This window comes from Protopterus annectens, chromosome 1.part0, assembly GCF_019279795.1.
Source record: "Protopterus annectens isolate FY-2018-M chromosome 1.part0, PAN1.0, whole genome shotgun sequence".
NCBI lineage: Eukaryota > Metazoa > Chordata > Ceratodontiformes > Protopteridae > Protopterus > Protopterus annectens.
This window is the reverse complement of record NC_056725.1, coordinates 68,984,376-69,011,875: the sequence shown is the minus strand read 5'-3', so window position 1 is coordinate 69,011,875 and position 27,500 is coordinate 68,984,376. Positions and strand designations below refer to the sequence as shown.

Below are 27,500 nucleotides of genomic sequence, written 5' to 3'. Positions count from 1 at the left end.
CAAAAGCCAGGGTACCATTTGGTCAACAGCCTAGTACCTACCTATGAGCCTATGAACTTATATTATCTCAAATTCAGACACTGTACACACCTCTGCAGTTCTGAGTACTGCAATTATAGCTTTCACACTTAACAGGCAACCAGATTTTCTAACCCTCAAGTGCATGTTAATTTTGGGAACTCCAAAACTACAGAATATAAAATTTGTTGCACTGGATGGTAAGATAGTTTTCTTTATAGCCATATTCCATACCAATTTCTTCTAAAGGAGATCCTCTGCTAGAGAAACTTTTGCTTCCATTTGTTCCAGAAATGGAACAGGTGAGGTATTCTCGTCAGCATACCTTTTAAGTATAAAATCTGTGGAAAATCTTTTCCAACCACTTTAGAATCTGTCCTTCTCCTCACAAATCTTCTATCCTTATAGAGGGAGGTGAGCCTGGAAAGGGAGGAGGCAATGATTTAAAGAAGCAGGGGGACTGAATTTTGTAGACGTAAATTTAAGAAAATTAGCTTATCACAAGGTATAAAAATTAAGAAACAAGGAGTTATTATGGTAAAAATCTGAATTTCTGCTCAACATTCAAGTATTCTACTCTGTGTTTGGTCTGAGAGACAGACATTTGTAAGCCTTTTTTTAACTTGTAAAAATTAAATTAGTGTTTCAGAAGCATATAATCAATCACAATCAGGAATTATTTTACCCAGATCATCTTTAGCAAATCTGAAAGACAAAACATGCAAACAAGTGATGTAAAATAAGTATAAAATAAATATAACACACAAAGTCTCCTACCACCTCTACAGTTACCAAACGGAGGGGGGTATAACAGAGGGGTCGTCGAACCCATGCAAATGATGCATTAGTGGCACTTCTTTGCCCATTCAGTCCACAGGGCTCAAAATGAAGATATTTAATGAAATGGGCAAGGATGAAATTAAATACTGTGCCAGAACTGGGGCATATTTGAATGATTTGGCCCATATGTGTTAAGACTTGTTCTGGACATGCTTCGTAAGTTAGCTGAACAGGAGAACACTGACTACACACACATTGTAAAATATGTAACTCACCTGCCAGAGCAGAATATTCTGAAAGGGCCGCCTCTCCACCAATATGAAGAAACACAGGTCCATTTGGGGAATTCCAGAAATCTGGATTTACCCAGTATCTCTAACAAAATAAAAATAAAACCAATATTATCTATAGGTTATTACACAAAACATTAGCCTCAAAACACACAAAGTATACAGCAATTAAGACTAGTAAACACTGAACCATTCAGACCTCCATAATATAATTTTATATATATATATATATATATATATATATATATATATATATATATATATATACATACATATATATATAAATATATATATACATATATATATATATATATATATATATATACATATATATATATATACATATATATATATATATACATACATATATATACATACATACATACATACATATATACATATACACACACACATACATTATATTATATATATATATATATATATATATATATATATATATATGTATACACACACACACACACACACACACACACATATATATACATATATACACACACACACTATATATACATATACATTTATATTTATATCACAAACATACATCAATAAATATACGTGCATGGGTGTGAGAATTATATGTATATATACACACACACACACACACACACACCCCATTTACCATTCCTTCTATGTGGCACACCGCATCACTAAAGGCTTCTCATCCAGAAAAAAGGTAGTCATTGTCCCACTGTACTTATCCCTCATTAGACCCATTAGAGTTCATAGGTTCATACTAGGCTATCTGCCCTAGGGCATTTATAAGCCTAGCTAGAGTGTGTGTGGCTTTCACCACCCCTTAGGATGAGAATACTATACCCATTAGTTTGCTGTGCCTCTGTCCAGCAGTGACACAGAGATGATTTCCGGGGTAAACCTACGATCTCCCATCCACTCAAGATTTCTCTTGAACTGAGTCAGTGAGGGGCTCTGCCTCACATGGACTGGGATTCTGTTCCATAGTGTAGGGAGTCTCTGGGTGATGAATCTGTCCCTCCAGCACGTCCTATTTATATCCGTGTTGAGGTTTAAGTCTCTTGCTCTCGTGGCTCTGGTGGACTTGGATTTTTTGAGGTGGAGCATGTCCATTAATTCCAGGTTGGACATGGCCTTGTATGTCAGGCACAGATCACCTCTGAGCAGATGGTATGCGACTGAATAGAGCTGGAGTTTCTTCAGTCGGGCAGCGTATGACATATGTTTGAGCCCCTTTATCCTTTTGGTTAGGAACTTTTGGGGTCTTTCCAACTGCTGCAGGTGTCGGGTAAGGTATATTCCGAATGGGGCGTTGTACTCGATCATTGGTCTGATAAGTGAAGAGTACAGGGGTACAATGACCTCTCCTGATCTGGATGCGAATCCCTTCATGATCAGGTGGGCAATGTAGAAGGTCTTCCTAACCACTTTGGCAATGTGAGTGTCAAAAGAGAGGTTACTGTCAACTTGGGTCCCCAGGTCCCTGATAACTTCTTCCGTGCTTAATGGATTACCACCTATGTGGTAATTAGGGGTTACCTTGTTTTTCCCAAAGGGTATGACTATACATTTTTTTGGCATTTAGCTTAAGGCCATGGCTCTGGCACCAGTTATCCATTTCTATGAGACCTCTCTGGAGGATGTCTGTGTCTGATGGAGTGTCAATTATGGTGCCCAGTTTGCAGTCATCTGCAAATTTTCAGCCACAATCCCCCTATGTTTGCCTGCACTTCAGAAAAATAAATGCCGAACAAGAGGGGGTCCAGGACTGAGCCCTGTGGGACACCGCTCGTGACCAGCTTAGAGTCTGACATGGCACCAGCAACTCTAACCCTGTGTGTTCTGTCCTTGAGCCAGTTTGCAACCCATCTTGTGACATATGGGTTTACATCTAAGCTGGTGAGCTTTTCTATGATGCCCGAGTGGGGTATTGTGTCGAACGCTTTTGCTAGGTCAAGGTAGGCTGTGTGAACTGCCTTACCCTCATCAATGGCCTTAGTGACTGTTTCGAAAAAAAGTCAACCAAGTTCAAGAGGCAGGATCTGCCCTTGACAAAGCCAAATTGGGTAGGATCCAGTGTCTGTAGGTCCCCAATGTCTTTATTTATGAGTTCCATTATGATCCTCTCCATAGCTTTGCAGACAAGGCTCGTCAAGCTTATGGGGCGGTAATTTCCAGGGTCCGTAGAAGCACCGCCTTTGTGGAGTGGGACCACAGTTGCCGTACGCCATTCTTTGGGTACTTATCCTGTAGTAAAGCTAAGATTAAATAGCAGCCTTATGTGTGGGTTTAGTTCCTCATGGAGTTTGTGTAGCACACAGCCGGGGACACCGTCCGGTCCCATTGATGCTGTGTTTTTTTGCTTTAGAGAGAGCAGCTCTCACCTGGGCATCTGAGATGTTTGGGAGGCTAGACTCTGGTGGGATAGATATTTCTCCTTTTGGGGGGGGGGGGGATTTGCACTGAACCGGTCTGCCAGTATGTTGGCAATGTCTGTGGGTTCAGTGATTTTTGTATCATTTTGGACTAATTCTGAGCATATCTGGGAGTTTCCACCCAGGTTTCTAACATAGCTAAAGAAGGCCTTATGATTGTCTTTTGTGTCATTAGCGATTTTTCTCTCAAAGTTGGCCTTGGATGATTTTATAAGTGATCGTAGTTTTTTGCTAGTATTGATCAGAGATGCCTTCCCTTTTAGGGATTTTGCTCTGTCTTGTAGTAGCTTTCTCCTCTTGTTGTAGAGTTTGTTTATGGCTGGGGTCCACCAGACCGGGCGCCTGCCTTTGGTGGAAAGGGTCTTGATTTTATTAGGGATTGCTTGATCCATACATTCCTGGAGGTGCTCCTAGAAGGCATCTGTAAGTGTTTCAGCAGCGTGGGTTGTGGTTTCCACTGGCTCGGGGGCCTTGAAGGATACCACTCCAGTCTTAAGAAGTGTGAAGTTTGCTTTTGAGAAGTTCTTCACTGTGGTCTTTTTTTGCTGGGGTTGGGGGCAGGATGTGGACCTCCAGTGAGATTAATTTATGGTCTGATCTCACCAATGAGGGATATACTTCCTGTGTGGAGCATTTTGTCCCCATGTTTGTGATCAGGTCTAGTATATTTTCTCCTCTTGTGGAAATGGTGACTAGTTGTTCCATAGCATTTGAGTTTATGAACTCCAGGAACCTTTGGGCTAGGGTGTTGGGACTTGAGTAATGTTCCCAGTCTATGTTTGGGTAGTTCAAGTCACCCAATATGATGGTGTTTGGAGAGACATTCATACTCTCCAGTGTCTTCAGGAAGGCTGTGTGGGTTTCCAGAGTTTGAGAGGGTGGTCTGTAGCATGCTACAAACTGTAGGGCAGTTTTACCTATGGTTAATTGCACCTGGATTGTCTCTGATGCTTCGTGCGTTAACCTGGAGGTGTGGTTATCATATTGTATGAGTACAACACCCTCTTTGTTGTGTACCTCACAAGACATCTGCAACAACTGGAAAGGCTGCAGAAATACCTCGCTAAAAGAATCACAGGCCTAAAATCAGATACCCTATGCTGACAGTCTAAAAAAAACTCCAGCTATACTCGGACATATCTTCTACTCAGAGGTGATCTCTGCTTAACATACAAGGCCATGTCAAACCCCGAGCTGTTTGACATGCTCCACTTAAAGAAATCCAAATCCCTCAGAGCCACACGCTGCTGGGATCTAAACCTGGTCATCACAATGAACAAAACATGCTGGAGGGATAGGTTCCTGACCCAGAGACTCCCCAGACTCTGGAATAGACTGCCCATACAGGTAAAGCAGAGCGCCTCTTTGACCCTCTTCAAAAGGAACCTTGATGATTGGATGGGAGATGGGAAATTCACCCCAGGGATCACGTCTTCGCCCTTCTAGACAGGGGTCCAGGGAAGTAAATATTGTGGGAAGAAATATCCAGGGAATTGTTATGGCTAGGCTTGTATAGGCCCTAGGGCCAATAGCCTAGTACCAACCTATGAACCTATTTAATGCTAGTAAACTGAACTGCAGAAACAATCACTGTGCTACTTTAAACAAAAGTCTAGTCTGATCTGTGCCAACTCAAAGCCATCCAGTAAACAAGGTAACAGATTTAAAACAGTTTCTCAAATCACAAGACAAGTCGTCTTGGGGAGACCAGATACTCCTTCAAAGAGCCAAAGAAAGGCAGCTTAAAGCAGGCAAAATACAAGCCAAACAACTCACAATACAAACAAACAAAAACAAGAAACAGCCGGCTCTGCAAAACAACGAAACCAACTTAACGCACACAAACACACTTCAGTTTAATACTGCATCATAGAAGATCAAACTGGTTCTGAAGATATTGTACTTCTGCTTATTAGCTACAGGTTTACCAGGTAGGCAGCCTGATCTGTTGAACATTTTTAGCCACAAACAAAGCAAAAAGAAAGCACAGTCAGACAAATGAACGAATACAAAGCTATACGGAAACTACATATATAGGAAGAATACATTGCATGCAGAAGCTAAAACAGTATTACAACAGAAGGTACATTGTATACAGATAGAATATGTGCTTAAAACAGTACTAGTTCAAAATGAAATATTAACTCAAAATGAAAGAAAACAAAATTTAACCCCCCAATACCAGTAGATTGCTAGGCACCCGGTACTACTGCTGCATAGGTAAAAACAGCACTGTCCAAGGCCAAGAATACACATTCTATGGGACCTGGCAATATCCCTAGCTGTGTTCTACATGAACTACAGAGTGAACTGGCAACTCATCTGTGTGCCCTATTCAATCACAGCCTCGCCTCAGGTTTTGTCCCTACTGAATGGTGCACTGCTAGAGTCATCCCTCTCCACAAAGGAGAGGATGCAAAGCTATGGAATGCAACATCATGGACCCAATAAACAAGGATATAGGGAATCTCCAAACTCTGGATCCCACATTTGGTTTTGTGAAGGGCAGATCATGCCTGCTCAACCTGGTCGACTTCTCTGAGTCAGTCAGCAGAGCCGTGGATGAAGGCAAGGTGGTTCATACAGCCTGCCTCGATCTGGCCAAGGCCTTTGATACCATTCCCCACTCAGGAATCATAGAAAAACTCACTAAGCTAGGCATCAACACCTATATCACTAGGTGGGTTGCAAACTGGCTCACAGATAGAACCCACAGTGTGAAAGTAGCCAACCAATTAGTATAGTCCCACAGGGTTCAGTCCTGGGTCCTCTCCTGTTTGGTATCTACTTCTCTGAAGTCCAAGCCAATACGAAGGGACTCTGGCTGACAAAGTTCACAGAGGATTTCAAGTTGGGAGCTATTATTAATTCCCCAAGTGATGTTGACATCCTGCAGAAAGGCCTCACTGAGACCAATGACTGGTGTCAGAACTATGGCCTTAAGCTCAATGCCAAAAAATGTGTAGTCACCCCCTTTGACAAAAACTCAGTTCCCCTGAATTGCCACATCGATGGTAGCCCACTGAACACAGAAGGCATTATAAGAGATCTGGGAACACAGGTTGAGAGCAACCTTTCTTTTGACCACCATATTGACACTGTGGTCAGAAAGTCCTTCTATGTAGCACATTTCATTACCAAGGGTTTTGTATCCAAGAAGAAAGAGGTCATCATCTCCCTCTACTCTTCCCTCATTAGGCCAATCAGAGAGTACAATGCCCCATTTGGCATGTACCTCACTACACACCTGCAACAACTGGAGAGGTCGCAAAAGTACCTCACAAAGATGATCTTAGGCTTTAAATAGTTGCCCTATATGGACAAACTCAAAACAACTCCCAGCTATTCTCCGTCTCATATCGCCTACTTAGAGGTGATCTCCACTGGACTTACAAAGCCATTGCGGACCCAGCTCCGTTAGAAATGCTACATCTAAAGAAATCCCAATCCCTCCACACCACATGCTCCAGAGACCTCAATCTCATTACCACAATCAACAGAACATGCTGGACGGACAGGTTCATAACCCAGAGACTGCCTATGCTATGGAATAGACTTTCCATACATGTCAGAGCACCTCAGTGGCCCTCTTCAAGAGAAATATTGACGGAAAATTCACCCCGGGGATCACTCCAATGGCACTACTCGACAGAGGTACTGGGAACTAATGCCGGGTGGCACGATGCCAGGGTAATCCTATGGGCTAGGCTTGTAAAGGCTCCAGGGCCATTAATCCTAGTACAAACCTAGGAACCCATGTGAGAGTGATATTACCCTCCTTTATCCACAGTCCCGGAGCGAGACCTATGGAGAGGTCAGTCAGTAGCCTGACCACCCTTCGCCATGTTTACAAGACAATGCGCATCAAAACAGCAAACCCATTCACCCAAGCAGCTCAAGACCTAAAGGCACAAATTTATCCTGTAGTATAAATGGATAGGAAACTGGCCAGACATACGTCTACAACAGAAGTAATACAGATGGCTTCTTGGTCAAACACCTGACTCACATGAATATAAAGTGCATTTAACAGTCACAGTGACATACACATACAAATATTTCACATTTATGATTGTCATGGTGCCAAGTTTGAATCCATGGTACAACTTAATGGGGGGAATCCCCAGTCAGATCTGGGACCACCTTTTCAAATTAGATTGTGCAGTAAGTAAATAATGAAATGCATAGTTTTACCACTATAATGATCTTGCTAAAAGTGAGAAGATAACGGATATTCTTCTGGAGCTCAGAGACCAGATACCACAGCACAACTAAGATTCTGGCACTTGGAACATCTTGAAATGTAAATAAAACACAAATAATGTGCTTGTAGCAATTATATTAAAGCAGATAAACAGTCATTCCCCTGTGCTCCAATTCCTGGTGTTTCTTCTGAAGGCCATGTTGAAGAAAAACTGGTATACCACTTGTCACTACAATACCTTTCCTTTTTCTCCCTCCCCCTTGCTCTCCTCTGGATTCATCAAAGGTTTCCTCCACCTGTGCTCAACTGACTCATTTGTTCTACATTGAAAGCCAGGCATTTCTGGCTTGGGTAAAAGCTTTACAGTTCACCCCCCCCCCTACAAAAGACGACAGCCATTATCATCCCACTTCCTCCTCCACTGGAAGAGAGGTAGGGGAAGTGAACAGTCCAGCTGTCTGGAAGTCTTCAATAAAAACCTTTCCCAAAGGTGTCTTCCACGCTCCAACATAATGTTGCCTCAGACACAAAGCAAGCGCATTACTGCACATGCCTATCTTGATAAACACACACTGCTTTTCAGCATGAACCTGCCTGCTAGACTAGGTCAGGGACTGACCACCAACATTTCAGTAGATACTGGCACTTCACAGCAAGTCAAACAACTTTCCTTCACCCCATGAAAGGTAAGCAGGCATCGGCCCATCATTCCTGGCCTTCCCACCTGGGATCTTCAACATCTGTGTGGCACTCTGTCTAAATTGCAGGCAAGACATAATCACTCTACACGGATTTGCCTCTGCAAGAGCTTTCTTGTTACTTATACTAGGTCTGTGAATTCTTCAGGGTGATTATTCGTTTTGTAGTATAACGGCAGTTATATATCTACTGCTTAGATTTGAAGTGATGGACTGGAAAAACATTCCTGAGCTACTTCAATGGAAAAGTCCCTTTCCATCTAAATAGATGGATCTCTGAACCTAATCAGCTCTGACTATGCAACTTCATTTCTACTTGCCCCTTGAAGTAGAAAAAGTAGGCAGCTATGCCTCAGTCTTCAGCAGCTTGAATTCTATACAAGGGGACACAGTGAGCTTGAACAATGCTGTGGAACTCACTTGGCACAGAAAACTCACAAACCGTGATGAAGAACCCAAAACCAGCTGGTACAGATGCTTTTTCAAACAGGCCATAAAATAAGTGCTATTCCTACAAGCTCTATCATTTTTGCTTGTCAAGTTGTTCAGTTACCCTTCTCCACATCTCAATGTCTTAAGCAGCAAAATCAGTATCAGATGTTATATTTTTCAATTAATTTATTTTTTTATTTTTATTTTTTTGTAACCATCCTTCTCTCTTTCTTTTACAACACTGCTACTTATCTTTCCTTCCTCTCGCCTTGTAGCCTGTACTATTAAATCCCTACTCACTACGCCTACTCTTTTCCTACTCACAGCCAGGCCAACGTCTTTATTTTTTCAAAAAAGTTAATGTCTATATTGTTTTGTTGTTCATCTCTATCTCCTCATGCTGAAAGATTTATTCAAATTACTTTATATTTTACTTACCATTACTTATGTTTATGTAAATTTTTGGTTCATCTTATGTTAAATTAATTGTATGTTTTTCTGTGGAGCTTTTCTCCCCGGGTCTCCACAGAAAAAGGGCTTTGTCCCAGTTGGACTAACCCAGTCAACAAATGTTATTTAATTTATTCATTCATTCCAACATTTGATCGGAAAAGTCCAACTAGGACAAAGCCTATTTTCAGCAGAGGCCTAGGGAGAAATGCTCCAAACACATCTTTAGAATGTGGGAGAAACTGGAATACCCAGAGGAAACCCATGCGAATGCAGGCAGGACATGCAGACTCTGCACAGAAGGCACCCCAGCAGAGAATCGAACCGGAGAACCTCTTGCTGCGAGGGGACAATGTTACGCGCTGCACCACTGGGCCGGCAAAGTCAGACAGTACCGCAAACTGCAGGTTTAATTCCAATAAGATACCTGGCTACAGTTGACTATAGTGAGGCAGTGAGGCAGTAACTTCCTTTAAGTTGCCAACTGTCTCTATTAACCGACAGCCTCATACCATCGTCAAACTCTGCTTAATACACCAAACTTAGTCAAGACTTCTACTAGGTCTTCATGAAGCTCAGTAGGTACCATCCAATACATTTAACTGTCTTTACATTCCATCTGTGGCAAAATCTTTTTAATGATTTTCCAACCAGTTGTGGTCTCCCTTCAACTCCACTTTTACAGTCTGAAAGTACTGTTTTTTTTTTAAAATGCTAAAAACTGTAAGGTACCAGAAGTTGTCACACTAAAAAAAAACTGACACCACTACCATAAAACAAGGATACATATGAAAATTCAGTACACTTCTATAGTGTACCAGAACTACACATCTAATAGTCTGGACAACAGTACCACCATTATGTAAAAAACTGGGTCAGACATGCATGTAAAATATGAAAAAGTGATACAATTTACATACAGTACTACCTGTTAAGATCCTCAGAACAGTTTACATACAGTACTAAACATCCTCAGAACACCATGAACACTAACAGTAAAGACTACTGCCTCAAACAAGTACAGTTGTGTACACTTACCATAAATGTAGATGTTAGAGTATTCACTGCTGCAGTCATTACATTTGGGGTAATCTGCTGGCAGATTGCCCTCAGTCGCCCTGAATAACGTCTTGGGTCCTGTGTCGGTTGCTGTCTCCTCTTCCATGACGTCAGGTCATCGGGGGTATAAAACATGCAGCAGACACCATTTTGCCCTGAATAACGTCTTGGGTCCTGTGTCGGTTGCTGTCTCCTCTTCCATGACGTCAGGTCATCGGGGGTATAAAACATGCAGCAGACACCATTTTAATCAATTTTTCTTGCCCCAGATGTCAGGTGCCCCCCAAATGGGGAGCAAAAAAAAAAAAATGATTTTATATATATATATATATATATATATATATATATATATATATATATATATATATATATATATATAAAAAACTATAAATATATACCTTCACTTTAGAACACAAAATTTACCTTCAACTAAAAGCAAATACACCACAAAAGCTTTTGAGCATAGTGAAGGAAAGAAGAGGTATAGAAAAGGGGGCTGGCGGGTTGGTAACCCAGACTGCAACAGTGAATACACTCTTAACATCTACATTTATGGTAAGTGTACACAACTGTACTATGTTCTTCATGTTTCACTGCTGCAGTCATTACATTTGGGTAGACTCCCAAAGCTATGGATGGGAGGATGGAACTAAACAGCATTAGGAGCAGCTATAAGGCCCTGCAGGACTGCAGTGGCAAAGCCTGTCCTGGATTTAGAAGAGGTAAATGGTAATGTTTTGTGAACGTACGAAATGAGCTCCAAGTAGCAGCTTCCAGAATATCTCTGGTAGGAACCCCTCTGAAAAAAGCTGAAGTAGAAGCAGCCTTGGTGGAATGGATCTGATCCCCTTGGGCACAGGTTTACCATGGTGCACGTAGCAGAAACCAATACACTGGCTTATCCATTAAAGTCTGCTTTGATATAGCCTTCCCCTCTGATCCTGCAGCAAATGCCACCAGTAGTTGCTCAGACTGAGATTTTGTCCTGTTTAAGTAGAATCTTAGTTGTCTGTGTACATCCAATGAATGCAGAATCCACTCCCCCTTGTTCTGCTGATTTGGGAAAAAAGTTGGAAGGTGAATGGTCTGGTTAAGAGCCACACTGGATACCACCTTAAGCATAAAAGGATTGGTCCCGAGGGCCACCCTGTCTGGGTAAAAGATAATGAAAGGTTCCACTGCCATGAGAGCCTGTAGTTCTGAAACCCTTCTATCTGAGGTGACTGCCAAAAGAAGCACAGTCTTCCAAGAAAGAAATTTTATATCCGCAGTAGCTGCTGGTTCAAAAGGAGGTAGGGTGAGTTTTTCAAGCACAAATTTGAGGCCCCATGCAGGAGCTGGCACTCTCCTGGGAGGCCTTAATTTTTTGACCCCTCTGAGGTACTGTTTTAGCAGGGGGATGAGAAAAGAGGGGAGGCTCTGTGTTGTAATGAGTCGAGATGACAGAGGCATGGATTTTATTGAAGAAAGAGATAGGCCCTTGTGAAACATCTCAGTTAAGTATTGTAAAATCTGAGGAATATTGGGCTTTGCTGTGTCTATTCCTTGTGCTCGATTCCAAGCACAGAATCTCTTCCATTTATCAGCATAAGATTTTCTAGTACTAGGCCTTCTGGCCTACAAAATGACATCCATCACAGGTTTACTGAGAGATGTGGTTGGTGAAATTAGTTGATTAGCCATGCTGCAAGATTCAGAGTTTGGAGCAGAGTGTGCAGAATTTGATAGTTCTGCTGAGACAACAAGTGAGGTGTTTGAGGCAAGTACCATGGAGGAAGGTGTGACATTCCTTAGAAGGGGGTATCAGTTAGAATCATTTTTAGTTTTTCCTGTCTGACTTTTACCAAGACCTTGGAGAGTAGAGGCAGAGGGGTAAAGGCACAGGCTGATGGTTTTTTCCAGCTGAAAGGATAGAACATCCACTTTCCATGCTTTTTTGTGATGAGTTCTTGTGCAGAATTTGTCCAACTGATAGATCTATTTGCCTCTCCCAAAAACTATGTCTGGGCTCCATTTTCATGTTAACATGCTGAAGATTTGTAGTCCAGTTCCCATTTGTGCAGGTCCATAAGATTTCTGCTTAGGTAGTCTGCCAGAGTATTTTGCTTTCCTGGCAGGAATTGAGCTTGAAGATGGATTTGGTAAGTCAAGGCTGTGTTCCACAAGGCCATAGCTAGCCTGCAAAGGGGGTAGGAGTGGGTACCCCCTGCTTGCTTATGTACCACAACTGTGGTGGTGTTCATCTTTAAATCAGTAGTTGCCCTGGATGAAGAAGTCCTTGAAGGCTGTCAAGATCATTCTGTACAGTTAGCATTTTTCAGATTGATATGTAGATGCATTTGGTTTGGGCTCCATTTGACCCTGAATGCATCTCCCTGTCAGATGGGCCCCCCCCCACAAGCATAGTCTGATGAGTCTGTAGTTAGGGTTTGGGTGGCAGGGGGTAGAATGAATGAATGACAGTCCTTTGTTTTGGTGACATGCCTCTGCCCACCAAAGAAACTCCTGTTGCAGGCAGGGAGAGAGGAATCATTGTTTCCAGGCTGTGAATGTTGACTCCATAAGCTTTTTAGGTACCATTGAAGTTTCCTCATATGCAGTCTCGCATATGGAATTAATAGAATGCAGGAGGCCATGAACCCCAAAGCCTGCAGAATTTGTCTTGCAGATAGCTGGGTTTTTGTTGCCACTTGTTTGATGTATGTTGTCAATTGAATGTTTGTCTGGTGTGAGGTAAGCCATCTGGGCAGTTGTATTTAAGCTTGCACCCAGGAATGTAATTATTTGAGAGGGTACCCAGTTGTGATTTATTTTAGTTTATGGTGTACCCTAGGCATGCTAGAAACCTTTTTACAAACGCCAGATGCTGAAGAGTGCGTCCTTGTCCTCTGCCTGAATGAGAGGATAGTCCAGATATGGATAATTTTGAATGTTTTTCTGTCTGCAAAATGTAATTACTAGTGCCAGGCACTTTGTAAAGACCCTGGGCGCAGTAGATGAGCCAAAGGAAAGTGCAGAGAATTGGTAATGCAAAAAGCCTGCTTTGAAGCGGAGGTATCTTCTGCAAAATTCCCTTATTGGGATATGCAGGTATGCCTCAAGTCTAGAGTTACAAACCAGGCATTCTTGCCTAGCATAGGCAGTAGCTGTTGTAAAGTCAGCATTTTGAATTTTGGTATGTCCAGGAACATGTTTAGGATGCCATGACTTGTCTTTTCTGGGTACCAGGAAAAATCTTGAATAAAATCAGTGTCCTTTTTCCTTTTCTGGCACTGGTTGAATAGCCCCCATATCCATGAGGAACATGACTTGTTTCTGGGCCTCTGCCCACTGATTTGGTGGCAAATCTGGCCATCTGTTTGGAATTGGCAGTGTGTGGAAATGAAATCTGTACCCCTAGGATACTATGTTTAATACCCACTTGTCCTGGGTAATTAAATGCCAATTTTGAGCATTAAGTGCTAGTTTTCCCCCCAAAGGGGCTGCCAAAAAGATAAGTGCTTGGAGATAGCAGAGAAAAGTCATTGAGATAGTTTACTGTGGGGTTGTGCTTTGTTACCTCCTGATTTGGAGGTGGAGGCACCCCATTGCTGTGACCTGTAAGATTCTTGTGATTGAAACCTGGAGCCTTTGGAGCATCTGGGTTTGCCCTGAGTAGCTCTGTTGGACACAGGAAAGGACCAATTCTTAGCAGGCTACTGTCTACTGAACTTGGGTGGCTGCACTTGCAAGAAATATTTTACAGTTTGCATAGATTTAGCTTTGTCTTCCATCCTTTTTAACACCTCTTCTGCCTTGCCAAACAGACTGTCCTGCTGTAAAGGAACATCCAACAATTTAGCTTTAACATGATCAGGCAGATTTTGCTCCTTGAGCCAAGCATGCCTCATCACAGATCCAGTTACGGCGGCCCCGCAAGAGGCCTCCAAGGAATCAAAACCACATTGCAAAGTATGACTTTCAACCTGTTCTGCTGAATGCAATAAATCCTGTAACTATTTTCCACACAATCAGAAATAATCATTTTCTGTTTCAGTAAGCCAATAACATGCTGTTGATATTTAAGCATATGAAACTGCCAGTTTAAAGCCTTGATTGCCAAGGTTGCAGACATATAAACCTTCTTTCCCCATCTATCCAGCACTTTGGAGTCTTATCAGAAGGGGTTAGGATTTTTGGCTGTAGAAGCCTTAACACCCTTGGGACCCTGAGAAATAGTTTCAGGGTCAGCAGCAGGATTTTTGAAGAGAAATTTGTGGGAGTCAGGAACCCTGTAATATCTGTCTGGCTTACTAGGAGCCGGAGGCAGGGAATCAGGAGCCATGCTTGACTCCGAGAAAACATCAACAATGTCTAATGCAGGAGGTATTGTCAAAAGCCTATGCTGAGGAAGTAGAAGAAAATCCCTAAGCCTCTTTTTGGATTCTGAGAAGTCCTGACTCTCCCAATGAAAATGCTCCCTGGTATGCAAAGTCTCTCCAAAAGAGTAATCCTCAGGAGGAAAAGCAGAAGGGATGGATTTCTCTGCATTAGAATCTTCATAAGGTGGAATAGAAAATTCCTGATCAGAAGAGGAATCAGAAGAAATGGAAACATGATCTGAAGATTCATAATCAGTGCCTTGCCTAGGCCTCTTAGCAGGGGGGGGGGGGGGTTGGTAACCCCTGATCAAGGTAATTAAATCCTCAGCCATTTTGATCAGGCATAAGGGCCTGAGCAGGTGGCTCACACGTCGGTTTTTTAGACATAGAAGTAGATTTTGGCCTTGATTTTGATTATGGCGTCTGTTTAATATACAAATGTTGAGGCCTGAAAACACCCTCAGAAGTCGGTGCCTGCTCAGCAGCTCCGGACCCATCCAAGGGAGAGACATCTGCAGGTTCAATACTTGCAGAATCTTGTGGCATACCGGACTCCGAATGGGTCTTGCTAGAGGCCTGCGACTCAAAAGTAGCTGGCATCAGGGGCTGCGAAAGCACCTCACCGAGTACCGGCGAACCAGTGACTGGCTTAGAAGCTCCGCTATCTTTTTGGACCTCAGTCTGTCTTTTTCCTTGCATTTTTTTGGACTCTGCTAGTCGGATTACTAACAGACGACATTTCAGGATAATTAAATCTTGAACCAAAATATTTAGAAGCAAAAATATACAGACACTTAGTGCGTTGGTTAAATTTAGCACAAAACCGACAGAAAGGCACGTTGTGATCAGGGCCTAGGCAAGGAATACAGTACAAATGAAAATCCTTAGGAGGTATTTGCTTCCCACAAGTAATGCAGTTATTAACTTTTACTGACATAGGTAAGGAGCAAGAAAACGTTTCCCAAACAGGGTACTTGGCTTTAGTTTTGAAGACTTCGGTTCTGAAACTCAAAAACAAAAATCAGGAGTCAGACGACCGGCACTTGCGAACTGCTTCTGCTTCGGGCACCACTCGGCAAGAAAGACAGATTAAAATGGCGTCGGCTGCAGGTATTATAACCCTGACAACCTGACGTAATGGAAGAGGAGACAGCAAACGACGCAGGACCAAGACTGTTATTCAAGCTGACTGAGGGCAACCTGCCAGCAGATTACCCCAAATGTAATGACTGCAACAGTGAAACACGAAGAACATTAAACTAGAATAGTACTGCGTCACACCCCTAAATTTTTTTTTGTGTTCTACTTTTCTCTATCTTTTTTTTTTTGGGGGGGGGGGGGGTTACCATGGTGAGATACTGAAACATAATGGATTTATTTCAGACAGATTCTGGTTACAGAACACAAGGCTATAATGAAATGCAACCCACGATAAACAGCAACAAACACAGTAAATTCAAATCAGATGTCGGTAGAAATACTAGAGTGAAACACTAAAGGAAGACATTTACAGCAATACAAGGATTCAACAGAATTTCATCAGTTACAGGCAAAACAGTGAGAACAAAGCAGCCACTTATTTTTACAGATTTACTAAAGCAGCCACTTTTACAGATTTACTTGACATAGCAAAATGAAAGTATACATGAACTCAGCCCAAAACCTTACTGGCATATAGAACAGAAATAGGTCTTAATGCAACTGTCTTACAGGTTGCTGGTTTTCATGAAAAGGCATGTATTTCTACCAAGAACCATACAGGCTCTTCTGATCTATATAATCATCTGAATGGTTACACAAGAAGCGGGTACAGTTAAGACAAACATTCCTTAAGTTGTTCTTATGACTCAGCTGATACTGTCTGCAGACCTGCTGTTACAGGGTTAGATATGAGAAACCTTTTGGTTACATTCTCACAGCTTACGAGAAGATGTTAAACGGAACTTTTAAATTCACCCCTTGACAAGAATGTTCTATTTATCCTGATTGTCGATGAAGTTTAAGATTTGAAGCAAGAGGAAAACGGATTCAAGGGGTGACAATTTCCAACCCTCCATTTTTAAGTTTAATAAAACTTTCGAACTCTGTACTCTTTTTTTTTTTTTTTTTTTGAAGAGCAGCAAGGTGCTAGCACACAGAACTTAAAATAAGAAAAAAAAATCAATGGCAAGCAGGCTCTAAAAAGAAAGGAAAAACCTCCAAGAAACACAGGCAGCCTAAGTAAAAAATGATACTTCTTCAGGTTCCCCTCTTCCAATCTGGCAACCTATCCCTCAGTCTAAGCCTTAATCTTCCTCAGTGGCATCAGATTATTTCGGACAAATTAGTTCTGAAATCATCCAACAAGGGTACACAGATAGCAATGGAAGTCCCTTCCTGCTTTTTCAGAGGATTTCTCCTCTTCCTGTGAGCCAAACATCCTAATTTCCTCCAGTTTGGGAGCAAATGTTGTCTCAGGGGATCACAGACCTACTGCCTTTAAATGTTTGTGATAATAAAGAAAACGAGGGAAGTTGGAGGCCAGTCCCTGACATAACCTCTCACAGTCTGTGCGTCACGGTCCCAAAGTTCACAACGATATCCTTCCACACCACACCCGGTTACCTTTCATTCACTTACTCAGTTTCAAGGTAAGCAAACTTAAAAGATGCTTACCATCACATGCCTATTTGCAAATATTTTAGACGCAAGATTTTCTGCATCTGGCTTGCACTACAAGTTTTTCTGGCTTACCATATGTAAATAACCCTTGGTGGTGCGGATAGACCAAAAACTGCATGGCTCCAGTAAGTTCTTACTGCAGACTTAAAGGCATTCACATCATCCATATTTGGACGATTGTCGTACATTTGCATACACTTTTCCAATTGACAAGACTCTGACAAGTGTCAAGAACCCGCCCCCCTCAGTCTATGGTATCAAGTGAACCTTTTGGTGGTGTCTTCTGGATACCTCACTAGGAAAGAGCATTTCTTCTGCACAAAAGTAAACTTGTACAAATAAATCTTCCTGAGCTTTTTCTAACCAATCTCTGGTATTTGCCAAGGAATTTTTCAGGATTCTGGGCTTCATGGATTCTATAAATCACTAAGATTCCTAAGTCAGACTAACAAGAGAAAGATTTAGTGATACCTCAGGTCAGTCTAGTGTCAACCTCCACGTCCTTTATCTTTAAAGGATGCATTGCTGGGATTTATGAGAAGAGAGGTATTGTGGTAGGTGGACCAATATTCTCTCTCATCCCAGGTCTTCCTTTCCCCCTGCCATATCCGCGTCAGTGCATTACTACAGAAGTTTCATGTGTGGTGAAAGTGTAAGGTCTGTGGAACATGCAGGACAGACAAAAGCACATCAATACCAAACAGATGCAAGCAGTAGGACCTCTTCACATTATCAGACATAATACCACAGTGATGCGGTGTATATAAACAAACAGTGGGGAGGGGGACAGAACTTACCCTCTTGACAGACTTGCTATGATGGCAACTCTGCTCAGTTTGACATTTCAGGCCACACACATTCCATCAGATGAAATTATTGTAGCAGATATGTTGAGTGGAACCAGGACAGACTTTCACAAATGGAAATTATGCCACTGGGTCTTCCAATAACTGATCCAGATGTGAAGAGCACCTCAACTAGATCCATCTGTCTCCTTTCAAAACAGACATTTAAAGGAAATCCAGGATTTCTTGCAAATCACCCTAGAAGACAGAAGCTCTCTCATTTCTACGGACGACAAAGCATACAGTAACACAGTTCTTCTAAAGATCAAGAGACATCCCAAAGATATCGGCTGGGACCCCCTTTTGGATCAGACAATAGTTGTTCTCTCCTTTTGAATCTGGCCAGGGGTAAATCACAAACTTAATCAAAGATTGAATTTACTCATACAAGACTAGGATTATTTGATACACCCCAATCATGAAACACTTCAAGTGAATGCCTGGATGCTTGAGTTTTGATTCTCTAAAGGTACTTTTTTCTGAAGATGTGCAGCAGGTACTAAAGGATACAAGTTCTTCTAGTCACAGGCTTATAGTATGTCATGGTAAGTGGTACAGCTAAGTGGTACAGTTTGAAATATTTTCTGCTTAAAAACCTCAGATCTGGCCGGCTAACATCTAGCTGTATTCAACTGGACGTACAAGAGAATTTAAGTACCTTTATCTGCACTTTTTTCTCAAATACAGCATCTAAATTGATTTAACTGTGTTGCATAATTATTAACTGAACTGGAAGTTTTGACTCTGCTCTTCAGTTAGGTTTCCCACCCACCCTCCCGGCTTCTGTTTTGGTGTTAATCTTTGTGGCTTTGAAACTGCCCGCCCCTCTTGTAAATTTGTGTTTGGATACTCCTTCTGGGCCCATCTCATTTGCTCATTCAACTGAGTGCAGGGAGATCATATTCTGATTTCAGGCACTCCTAATGTGTACAAAGAGAGCATCTGGGAAAGAGAACAAAAAAAAAAAAAATTTAAGCTTGTTTCCTGCCTTTCCTGTTAAGTGGTCTAGACTGTTTGTAGGCTTCTGCGCCCCCAAGCCCTTCTGTGTTGGAGGGAAGCCTTCTAGCTTACTTTTGTTTCTTATAACTAACCAGTTTTCTAGTTTCAGCACTCAAATCTGTTTCTCTGAACTCAGCACTTGTTCAGAACTCATTATAAGCACTACATAAGCTGCAAATTACTACAGCACTCAACTTTCCTCACTTGTCTAGTGGAAAGCAGTTTTTAGTACTTAATAAGCACTTATCCAGGCATGTCTAAGGGTCAGCTCCCAGTGATTTCTCCAGTCTACCTGATGAATCTGGGCATCTTGGGGCAATGCAGCAATTGCCTCATGTACACAGACAACCCTCTTCTCCTACCACCCAACACTACAACCTGTGAGAGATGCACTTATATAGCCAAACTGGAAGCAAAGCTCTCTTCACCAAAGACTGGACTAGACAGTCAAGAGGAGAAGGTAAACACTTGCACCACACCACACATCATAGTCCCTCAAAACCTACACCACCAAAACACACAAACACAAAACACATACCTACATTCACGGAGGCTATCAAAAACCTGCCCAAGCATCAAGGACATCCAAAGCATAAAAGCAAGCAAACTCCACCCCCCCCCCCCAACACAACCCAAATGACACACAGCCAACAAACTCAGTGTGCTACTCAACCACAGCCCATAAGGCATAACAACGTACCCAACACTCTAGTCATAGGTGACTCTATAGTCAGGCACACTGATGTTCCACTCACTAGACTAAACAAGGAGAAAGTTACTGTCAGCTGCCTGTCAGGTGCCAGGATCTGCCACAAACGCATGCACTCAGGTAACTCCACAATAAGTACAAATATGACACTGTCATTGTCCATGTTGGTGTGAATGACCTGAGACGTACCTCCCTGGACTACATGGAGAGACATGGAGGAGCTCTCCGATCTTGTATCCCAGGCAGTTATGACCCTAACCCCGAGTAGCATCCTGCCATCACCCAGAATAATACCACAGTACAAGGACAAAATGATTGACTTCAACAATTGGCTAAGCTTCTGGTGTCATTCTAAGGGGATCCAGTATTTGTCTGCCTGAGACGACATGACAGTCCACAATGCTTTACCAGAGATGGCCTGCACCTGTCGCCCTTAGGATTCTGGATACTGGCCAAGGCTCTTGCCACCCCTATAGTGCCTTTTTAGGCAAGGTTCAAATGACAAATTCACCACTGTAACAGGTACGAGCAAGCAAAATCTGAGGGTAATGCTACTCAATGCTAGAAGTCTAAACCTCAAAATGCACTCACTCGAGGCACTCCTTAAAATGGAGAACAATGACATCTGTGCAGTGACAGAGACCTGGTTCAAAGCTCCAGAGAGCACCCCTGCATTACCAGGCTTCAATTCATACCACACCTTTCGGCCACCTAACCCAGAAAGAAGCACTACAGGCAGAGGCGTGTCCATATTCATTAAGGATATCCACACCTCCAGGCTAGTTGCATAGCATAATGCAGCCAAGATTATCCAAGTGCAACTAAATTCTGGGCAAGACCGCAATCCAAATTGTAGCTTGCTACAGACCCCCCACCATGCCCCAGGATTCACACCCCTCATTTCTTGATAGACTGGAAAGTATTAGGGTACAACCAAACACCGTAATAATGGGCGATTTCAACTACCCCACCATTAACTGGGAAAACTACTCATGTACCAACTCTTTTGCTCAACGTTTTCTAGAATTCATAAATTCCAACGCCTTGGATCAACTTATTCACACTGCCACCAGGGGCAGCAATATCCTAGACCTGGTCATTACCAACATAGGAAACTGGTGTTCCACACCAGAAGTCAATTCCTCATTGGTCAGATCCGACCACAAGCTTATCAGCCTAGACATCCACATCCCACCCCCACCCCCAATTAGGGAAACCATCGTAAAAAACTTCTCCAAAGCCAACTTCACACTTCTTAAGATAGAAGTGGCAAACTTCATGACACCCATGCAGACGGACAATAGAGGTACGACTGCCGAATCCTACACAAATGCACTTTTATAAGCACTTACGAGTGCAATGATCATGCTATCCTTAATAGAACCAAGATGTTATCCTCCAAAAAAAAGGAAGCCAATCTGGTGGTCCTCTGCCATAAACAAACTCTACAACAGAAGAAACTGTTGCAAAAGAGAGTAAAATCCCATGACTGGAAAAACTCGCTGGTCAACCTCAGTAAGAAGCTGAGATCTCTCATAAAATCCTCCAAAGCTAGTTACGACAACAAAATTGCCACCGACTCTAAAGACAACCACAAAGCATTCTATAGCTATGTCAAGAATCTAAATGGGAACACTCAGATCTGCTCTGAGTTACAGCACAATGGCACTAAATATACAGAACCAACTGATATTGCCAACATCCTAGCAGATAGGGGGGGGGGTAAAGTTAGCACTGAACCTGCTAACTTTACCCCCCCCCTCTCACCCTCTAGAGGGCCCATCTCTATACCGGAAGAATGCAAAGTTCCTATAATCACGGCTGCACAGGGAAAAACACACTCTCCAAAGCCAGGAACACAGTATCCATGGGACCCGACAATATCCCAAGCTGCGTTCTACACGAACTACAGAATGAACTGGCACCCTACCCAAGTACCATGTTCAATCATAGCCTCACCTCAGGCTTTTTACCCATCGAACGGTGCACCGCGACGGTTATCCCACTCAACAAAGGGGGAGCCACGACAGACCCCGGGAACTACCACCCCATTAGCCTGACGAGCCTGGTCTGCAAGGCCATGAAACGCAGCACTGTGGAACTCAAACAAAGACATTGGTAATCTCCAACCTCTGGACCCTACCCAGTTTGGATTTGTAAAAGGCAGATCATGTCTCCTAAACCTGATTGACTTCTTTGAAGCAGTCACCAAAGCCATAGAGGAGGGTAAAATGGTTAACACAGCTTATCTAGATCTCGCAAAGGCTTTCGACACCATCCCCCCACTCTGGAATTATAGATAAGCTCACTAAACTAGGTATAAATCCCCATGTCACAAGATGGGTTGCCAAAAGGCTCACTGACAGAACCCACACTGTGAAAGTAGCGGATTCCAAATCTGACATCAGACCAGTGATAAGTGGAGTACCACAGGGTTCAGTCCTGGGTCCTCTGTTTGGTATCTACTTCTCTGAAGTGCAGGCCAACACAGAAGGTCTTTGGCTAACAAAGTTTGCAGATGACTGCAAACTAGGAGCCATAATCGAAACTCCTAATGATGTGGACAAACTTACCAAAGGGCCTCACTGAGACAGATACTTGGTGTCAAAGCCATGGCCTGAAGCTCAGTGCCAAAAAGTGTATTGTCATCCCCTTTGGTAAAAACTCTGTACCCATGAATTACCACATAGCTGGTAGTCTACTTAATGCCGAAAATGTGATGAGACCTTGGGACACAGGTGGACAGTAGTCTCTCCTTTGATAATCACATCATCACAGTGGTCAGGAAATCCTTCTACGTGGCTCATCTCATCACAAAAGGATTCTCATCCAGAAAAAAAAAATAAAAAATAAAAAGAGGTCATTGTTCCCCTCTACTCATCACTCATTAGGCCCATTAGAGTACAACACCCCTTTTGGTATGTACCTCACAAGACATCTACAACAACTGGAAAGACCACAGAAATACCTCACAAAGAGGATTACTGGCCTCAAACAGATGCCCTATGCAGACCGTCTCAAAAGATCTCTGCCTAACATACAAAGGCATGTCAAACCCAGAGCTGTTGGACATGCTCCACTTAAAGAAATCCCAATCCCTCTGAGCTACACAACATGCTGGAGGGATAGATTCCTGTCCGAGACTTCTTATACTCTGGAACAGACTACCTATGTCAAACAGAGCTCCTCATTAGCACTCTTCAAGATAAATCTTGATGATTGGATGGGAAATGGGAAATTCACCCCGGGGATCACTTCTGTGGCTCTGCTAGACAGGGGCATAGGAAAATAATTTTCTGGGTGGCGAAAGCCAGGGTACATTTTTTGGCTAGGCTTGTATGGGCCCTAGGGCCGATAGCCTAGTACCTACCTATGGTACGAACAGTGACCCATTCAAAGCCTGGATGCCGCCAATTCTTGATTTAGGTTAATTTTCATTGTCTGGCCTTTTCTTACTCATCTAGAAATATATACTCATCTTTTGGCCATTTCTGCCCGTCTGCCCTTACATCTCCACTTCTACTTGTCAAGTGAAGCTGTTTTTGAAAGGGCTTTTACATAACCTTCCACCTAAAATATGGCAGTCTCCTCCTTTGGATCTTAATTTTGTACTGGGGGGGGGGGGGGCTTTTCCATGCGACAAGGAAAAAACTGTTGCTCCTTGATCTAAACTTCTGCAAGAGGAGAATCTTGAGTTACAAGCTCATCTGGTGAAGTTAACACTACCTTATATTCAACAAGGTCAGGGTTTCTACTACAAATCCTTATTTTGCACCTAAAGTGATGTCATAGCTTACCTTGAACCAATTAAATCTCCATGCATTCTTGGAGAAAATCTTTCAGTACTCTGGATGTTCACAGGCAGCTCAGATACTTCTTGGAAAGAACTACAATTTTCAGGAAAGCTGATCAGATGTCTAATATGAAGGCAAGAAAAAAAAACTGCCAAGGCTTTGGCCTCTTTTATAGCTTTCTCAAGACAGATCTACTCTAGAAGTATCCCAGAAGGAGCTACTTTGTTGTGAACCTGGAAAAAAAAATCTAGCTGGTAATTTTAATATATGCACAGAGGACAAACTTTGCTAGGAGCATCCTCCAGGAGTTCCTGGATTGTTGAATTAGTTCCTCCTTTCTTTCTACCCATATAGCTTAGGCCAACTGCAACAGTGATCTAATTTTAAAAATTTGGTAAGTTTACTTGCAAAACTGTACTATAATAATAGATGTTCTAAATGACCACTGTCGCAGTAGCTATTCCTCTCTTTCACCTCCCATCCCCCATTTTGGTTTTGTGTATTGCCAGGGTGTGACTGTACATATCCATGTACATAGTTACATATGTTAAATATGTTGTGACATAGGGCAATACTGTCAGCTGGGCAAATTCCAGATAGCTGGGCTATCTGGAATTTTGTAAATTATATGTATTAGAATTGTATGTTGTGTACATTCAACTGCTGATACAAAAGTAGGTGTGGAACAGGGTTTGTACAGTACTGAGCTTCAAAGATATATCCACAGTGTACCCTACTAGAACAAAGAGTTAACTTGCAGAACTTCAAAAAAAATTGTTGAAATTAAGTTGTTTTAAGATTGTGCTACAAAAGTTAGCATTAATGAAGCAAGGTGACAGGATGTCTATAACTAGGGTGCTTTCTGCATTGTTTTTGCAAGTGTTTTATTGTTGTATGTCTTGTAACAACTGCAAACATCTGAAGGCTACATATTTTTCACAAGATATCAAATGCAATGTTAGCTTGGAACTTAAGTCAGGTGACAAAAATACATCATCCAAGCTAACACAGCAGCAATATTTGATATTAAATTTAAGAACTCTCTCAGAGAGAGAGAGAAACTGGGCATTTTGTACTAGTCTTTGACCTAGCAAGAACATCCACTAAATCACCACCTTCTGCACTTGCCTTGCTGTAAGTTTTTTAGAGCATGGTAACTCTTTTAGATATAGTAAAGATTAGTTTAGATGGTTTTCTGCATTTGAGATTGCCTTGCAATATTGTTTTAAATAGTTCCTGTGATTTGGAACTCTGAAGTTACTGTGTTGATTCACTGAGTATTTTCTTGTTTGTTTATTATCAAATATATTTAAACCCATCTTTGTGATAGATATTTGAGAGACATATTTAATCTCTTAAGAGTACTTGCATATGTATTTGGTGACACTGTACAGGCCACTCCTAAATAGCCTTGCTCTGACTACCATTTGAACAACATTACACAGTAGAACTTGACACCCTTTGTTAAGGGCCCTACAGTAACTGATAAGTAGTGGTTGGGAAAGGGGAACTACCCTATAGTCCCGGCAGAAGGGGGCAGAGCTAGTAAACCTGTGCTAGCCTTCCCCAGGTGTGTGTGTGTGTGTGTGTGTGTGTGTGTGTGTGTGTGTGTGTGTGTGTGTGTGTGTGTGTGCAGTTGAGCTACTTGGGCAGAGACAGGGACACTAAGCACTGGTTGAACAGAGATTGAGATATCATCTCTATAGCTGTGTCAGTGGGGAGTCTTATTGGGGATCTGGAGAAAGAGGTTGACACCAGCCCCAGACCGACTGTGGTCTGTGTGCTCTTAAGGGAAAGTGCACTTTACTGTGTGTGTACTGGTCATCCTCTCATTGTGTACGTCCCCCACTGCTGCCAGTGGTGAGGACTAAGGCTCCTTAATTACTGGGCCAGTGCAGGGGGATCACACATTTTTTGTTTTCTAGCATTTTCCTTTCAAGGCTAGATCCTCTCTTTCTTGCTCAGAAGCTTTTGACATCCAACCTGCTTTTTGTGCATCTCTGAAGGTGGTGTGCAAGGTTCCCTGAAATGTTGCAAGCTGACCAGTGGTCATATCCTGGTCAGGATATAACTCAATTAGCTTGAAATCAGTGCAACAGTTATCTACTAGAACATCTGCTTTTATGTCAAGTTTACTTACACAGGTGTACTTTCCAGCTGCTATCTTCCATGGAATGACAAGAAGCACATTGTTATTCTATTTGTCAATCACAGAATGTTTAGGATTTGCCCTACTACAGAAAAAAAAAGTAAAATGCTATGGAGTCCAGCAGTCCACAAACCTATCCATCTACATCATTTTCCCAACATTGCCCTCCAAGCTAAATAAAACAGAAACACATTAAGCAAAAGCATGGGTCATGCTGCATTGATCATTTATTCTTTACACAAAACTGTTTTAGGGATATAAAAACAGAAGAAGCTTATTTCTTCCCAAGAACATGCACACACACATTCCCTGGGGCTGCAGACCATTGAGGTTTATCACTTCTAATGTTACAAACATTTACTCTTTTCCATCGCATTCTTTTGAAGCTACTCTTTCCCTTAACCTCACATTTTCCAGGTGCCTTGAACGTTCAGTTACCCCGCCACTCAACCCCCCCTCTTCCACCCCACCCCCCTCTTGTCTTTTTCCCCATACACATATTATACCCATCAGCTTAACTCATTCCCTCCAGTACAGCTCTTCTGAGTGTGTACTTTTAACTCTAGTGCGTGTGGCTTCAGCCTTTAAAAACACTAAGTTATCACCTTACAGTTCTAACAAATACTCATTAACAGAGGTCAAATATCAAAACAATTGTGTTTGCCATCATGTATGGCTCAAGATAGCACTGACACCTTGTATGGAGCATAGTCTTGGAATTATTAATGTAAACATTAACAAGCATTATTTGATGCCTACAGGTGCTGTAGGAGGCAACTGTAGAAACACCTGAAGGTGCACTCGGCTGTAATGAGGTAAGGTTTGTGTTTATTTTACATCTTGTTCCTACTTGCTACCATTCTTGAACCACTTTTATCATCTTTATTTCTGTGTGGGCAGTATTTAATCTTAGGTATCAATTTTCTCCAACCAGCTTTGTTATTCTGGCTTTGTTCCTTCCACTCTCAAGATGATTATGACTTATGACACCCCCATAGTAAGCTCTTCCCTGGTGAGATCTGGCTCATTCAAATTTTCTATCCCATCCAACTCCCCCCCCAGCCATAACTAAGCTAAAAAAAAAAAAAAAACGACTTCTCAAAAGCTGACTACAACCTTCTAAGGGAGTGCATCAGTAGCTTCACACCACTGCCTCCTCAGAGAATACAGACAACTATGCTGAACAGTACATACCAGTGCAGTATACAAGCACTTGTACGAATACATGGATTCAGCAAAACCCAACAGAACTAAAAGCTGCTCCTCAAGGAAACACAAACCTATCTGGTGGACATCTTCTATCAATAGGCTTTATAACAAAAGGAAGAAACTGTTGTCCAAGAGTAAAAAAGGCACAAATTCTCAATTGGAAAGTCTCCTTCCTTAACCTCAACAAGCAAATTAGATCACTAGTAAAAACCTCCAAAGCCAATTATGAATTTAAACTAGCCTTCAAAACAAAAGGAAACCACAAAGCCTTCTACAGTTGCATCAGGAACCTCCATGAAGCCCAGGTTTGTTCTGAATTAGTACTCAACGGTACCACTTAACATTGATCCTGTTGACTTGGCCAACCTGCTAGCAGACAGCTTCAGTGCAAACATCACCGCCCCAAAAGCCCA

General features: G+C 42.2%; 1 protein-coding gene across 1 annotated transcript in view; it reads right to left on the bottom strand.

The window, feature by feature from the left end:
- LOC122811990 (thymus-specific serine protease-like) overlaps positions 1-27,500 on the bottom strand; it is a 276,765-nt gene that overhangs the window by 181,494 nt on the left and 67,771 nt on the right. Inside the window, exon 3 of the mRNA XM_044084235.1 lies at positions 1,074-1,173. Coding sequence (XP_043940170.1) covers positions 1,074-1,173 — 100 coding nt within the window. The remainder of the gene's footprint in view (positions 1-1,073; positions 1,174-27,500) is intronic.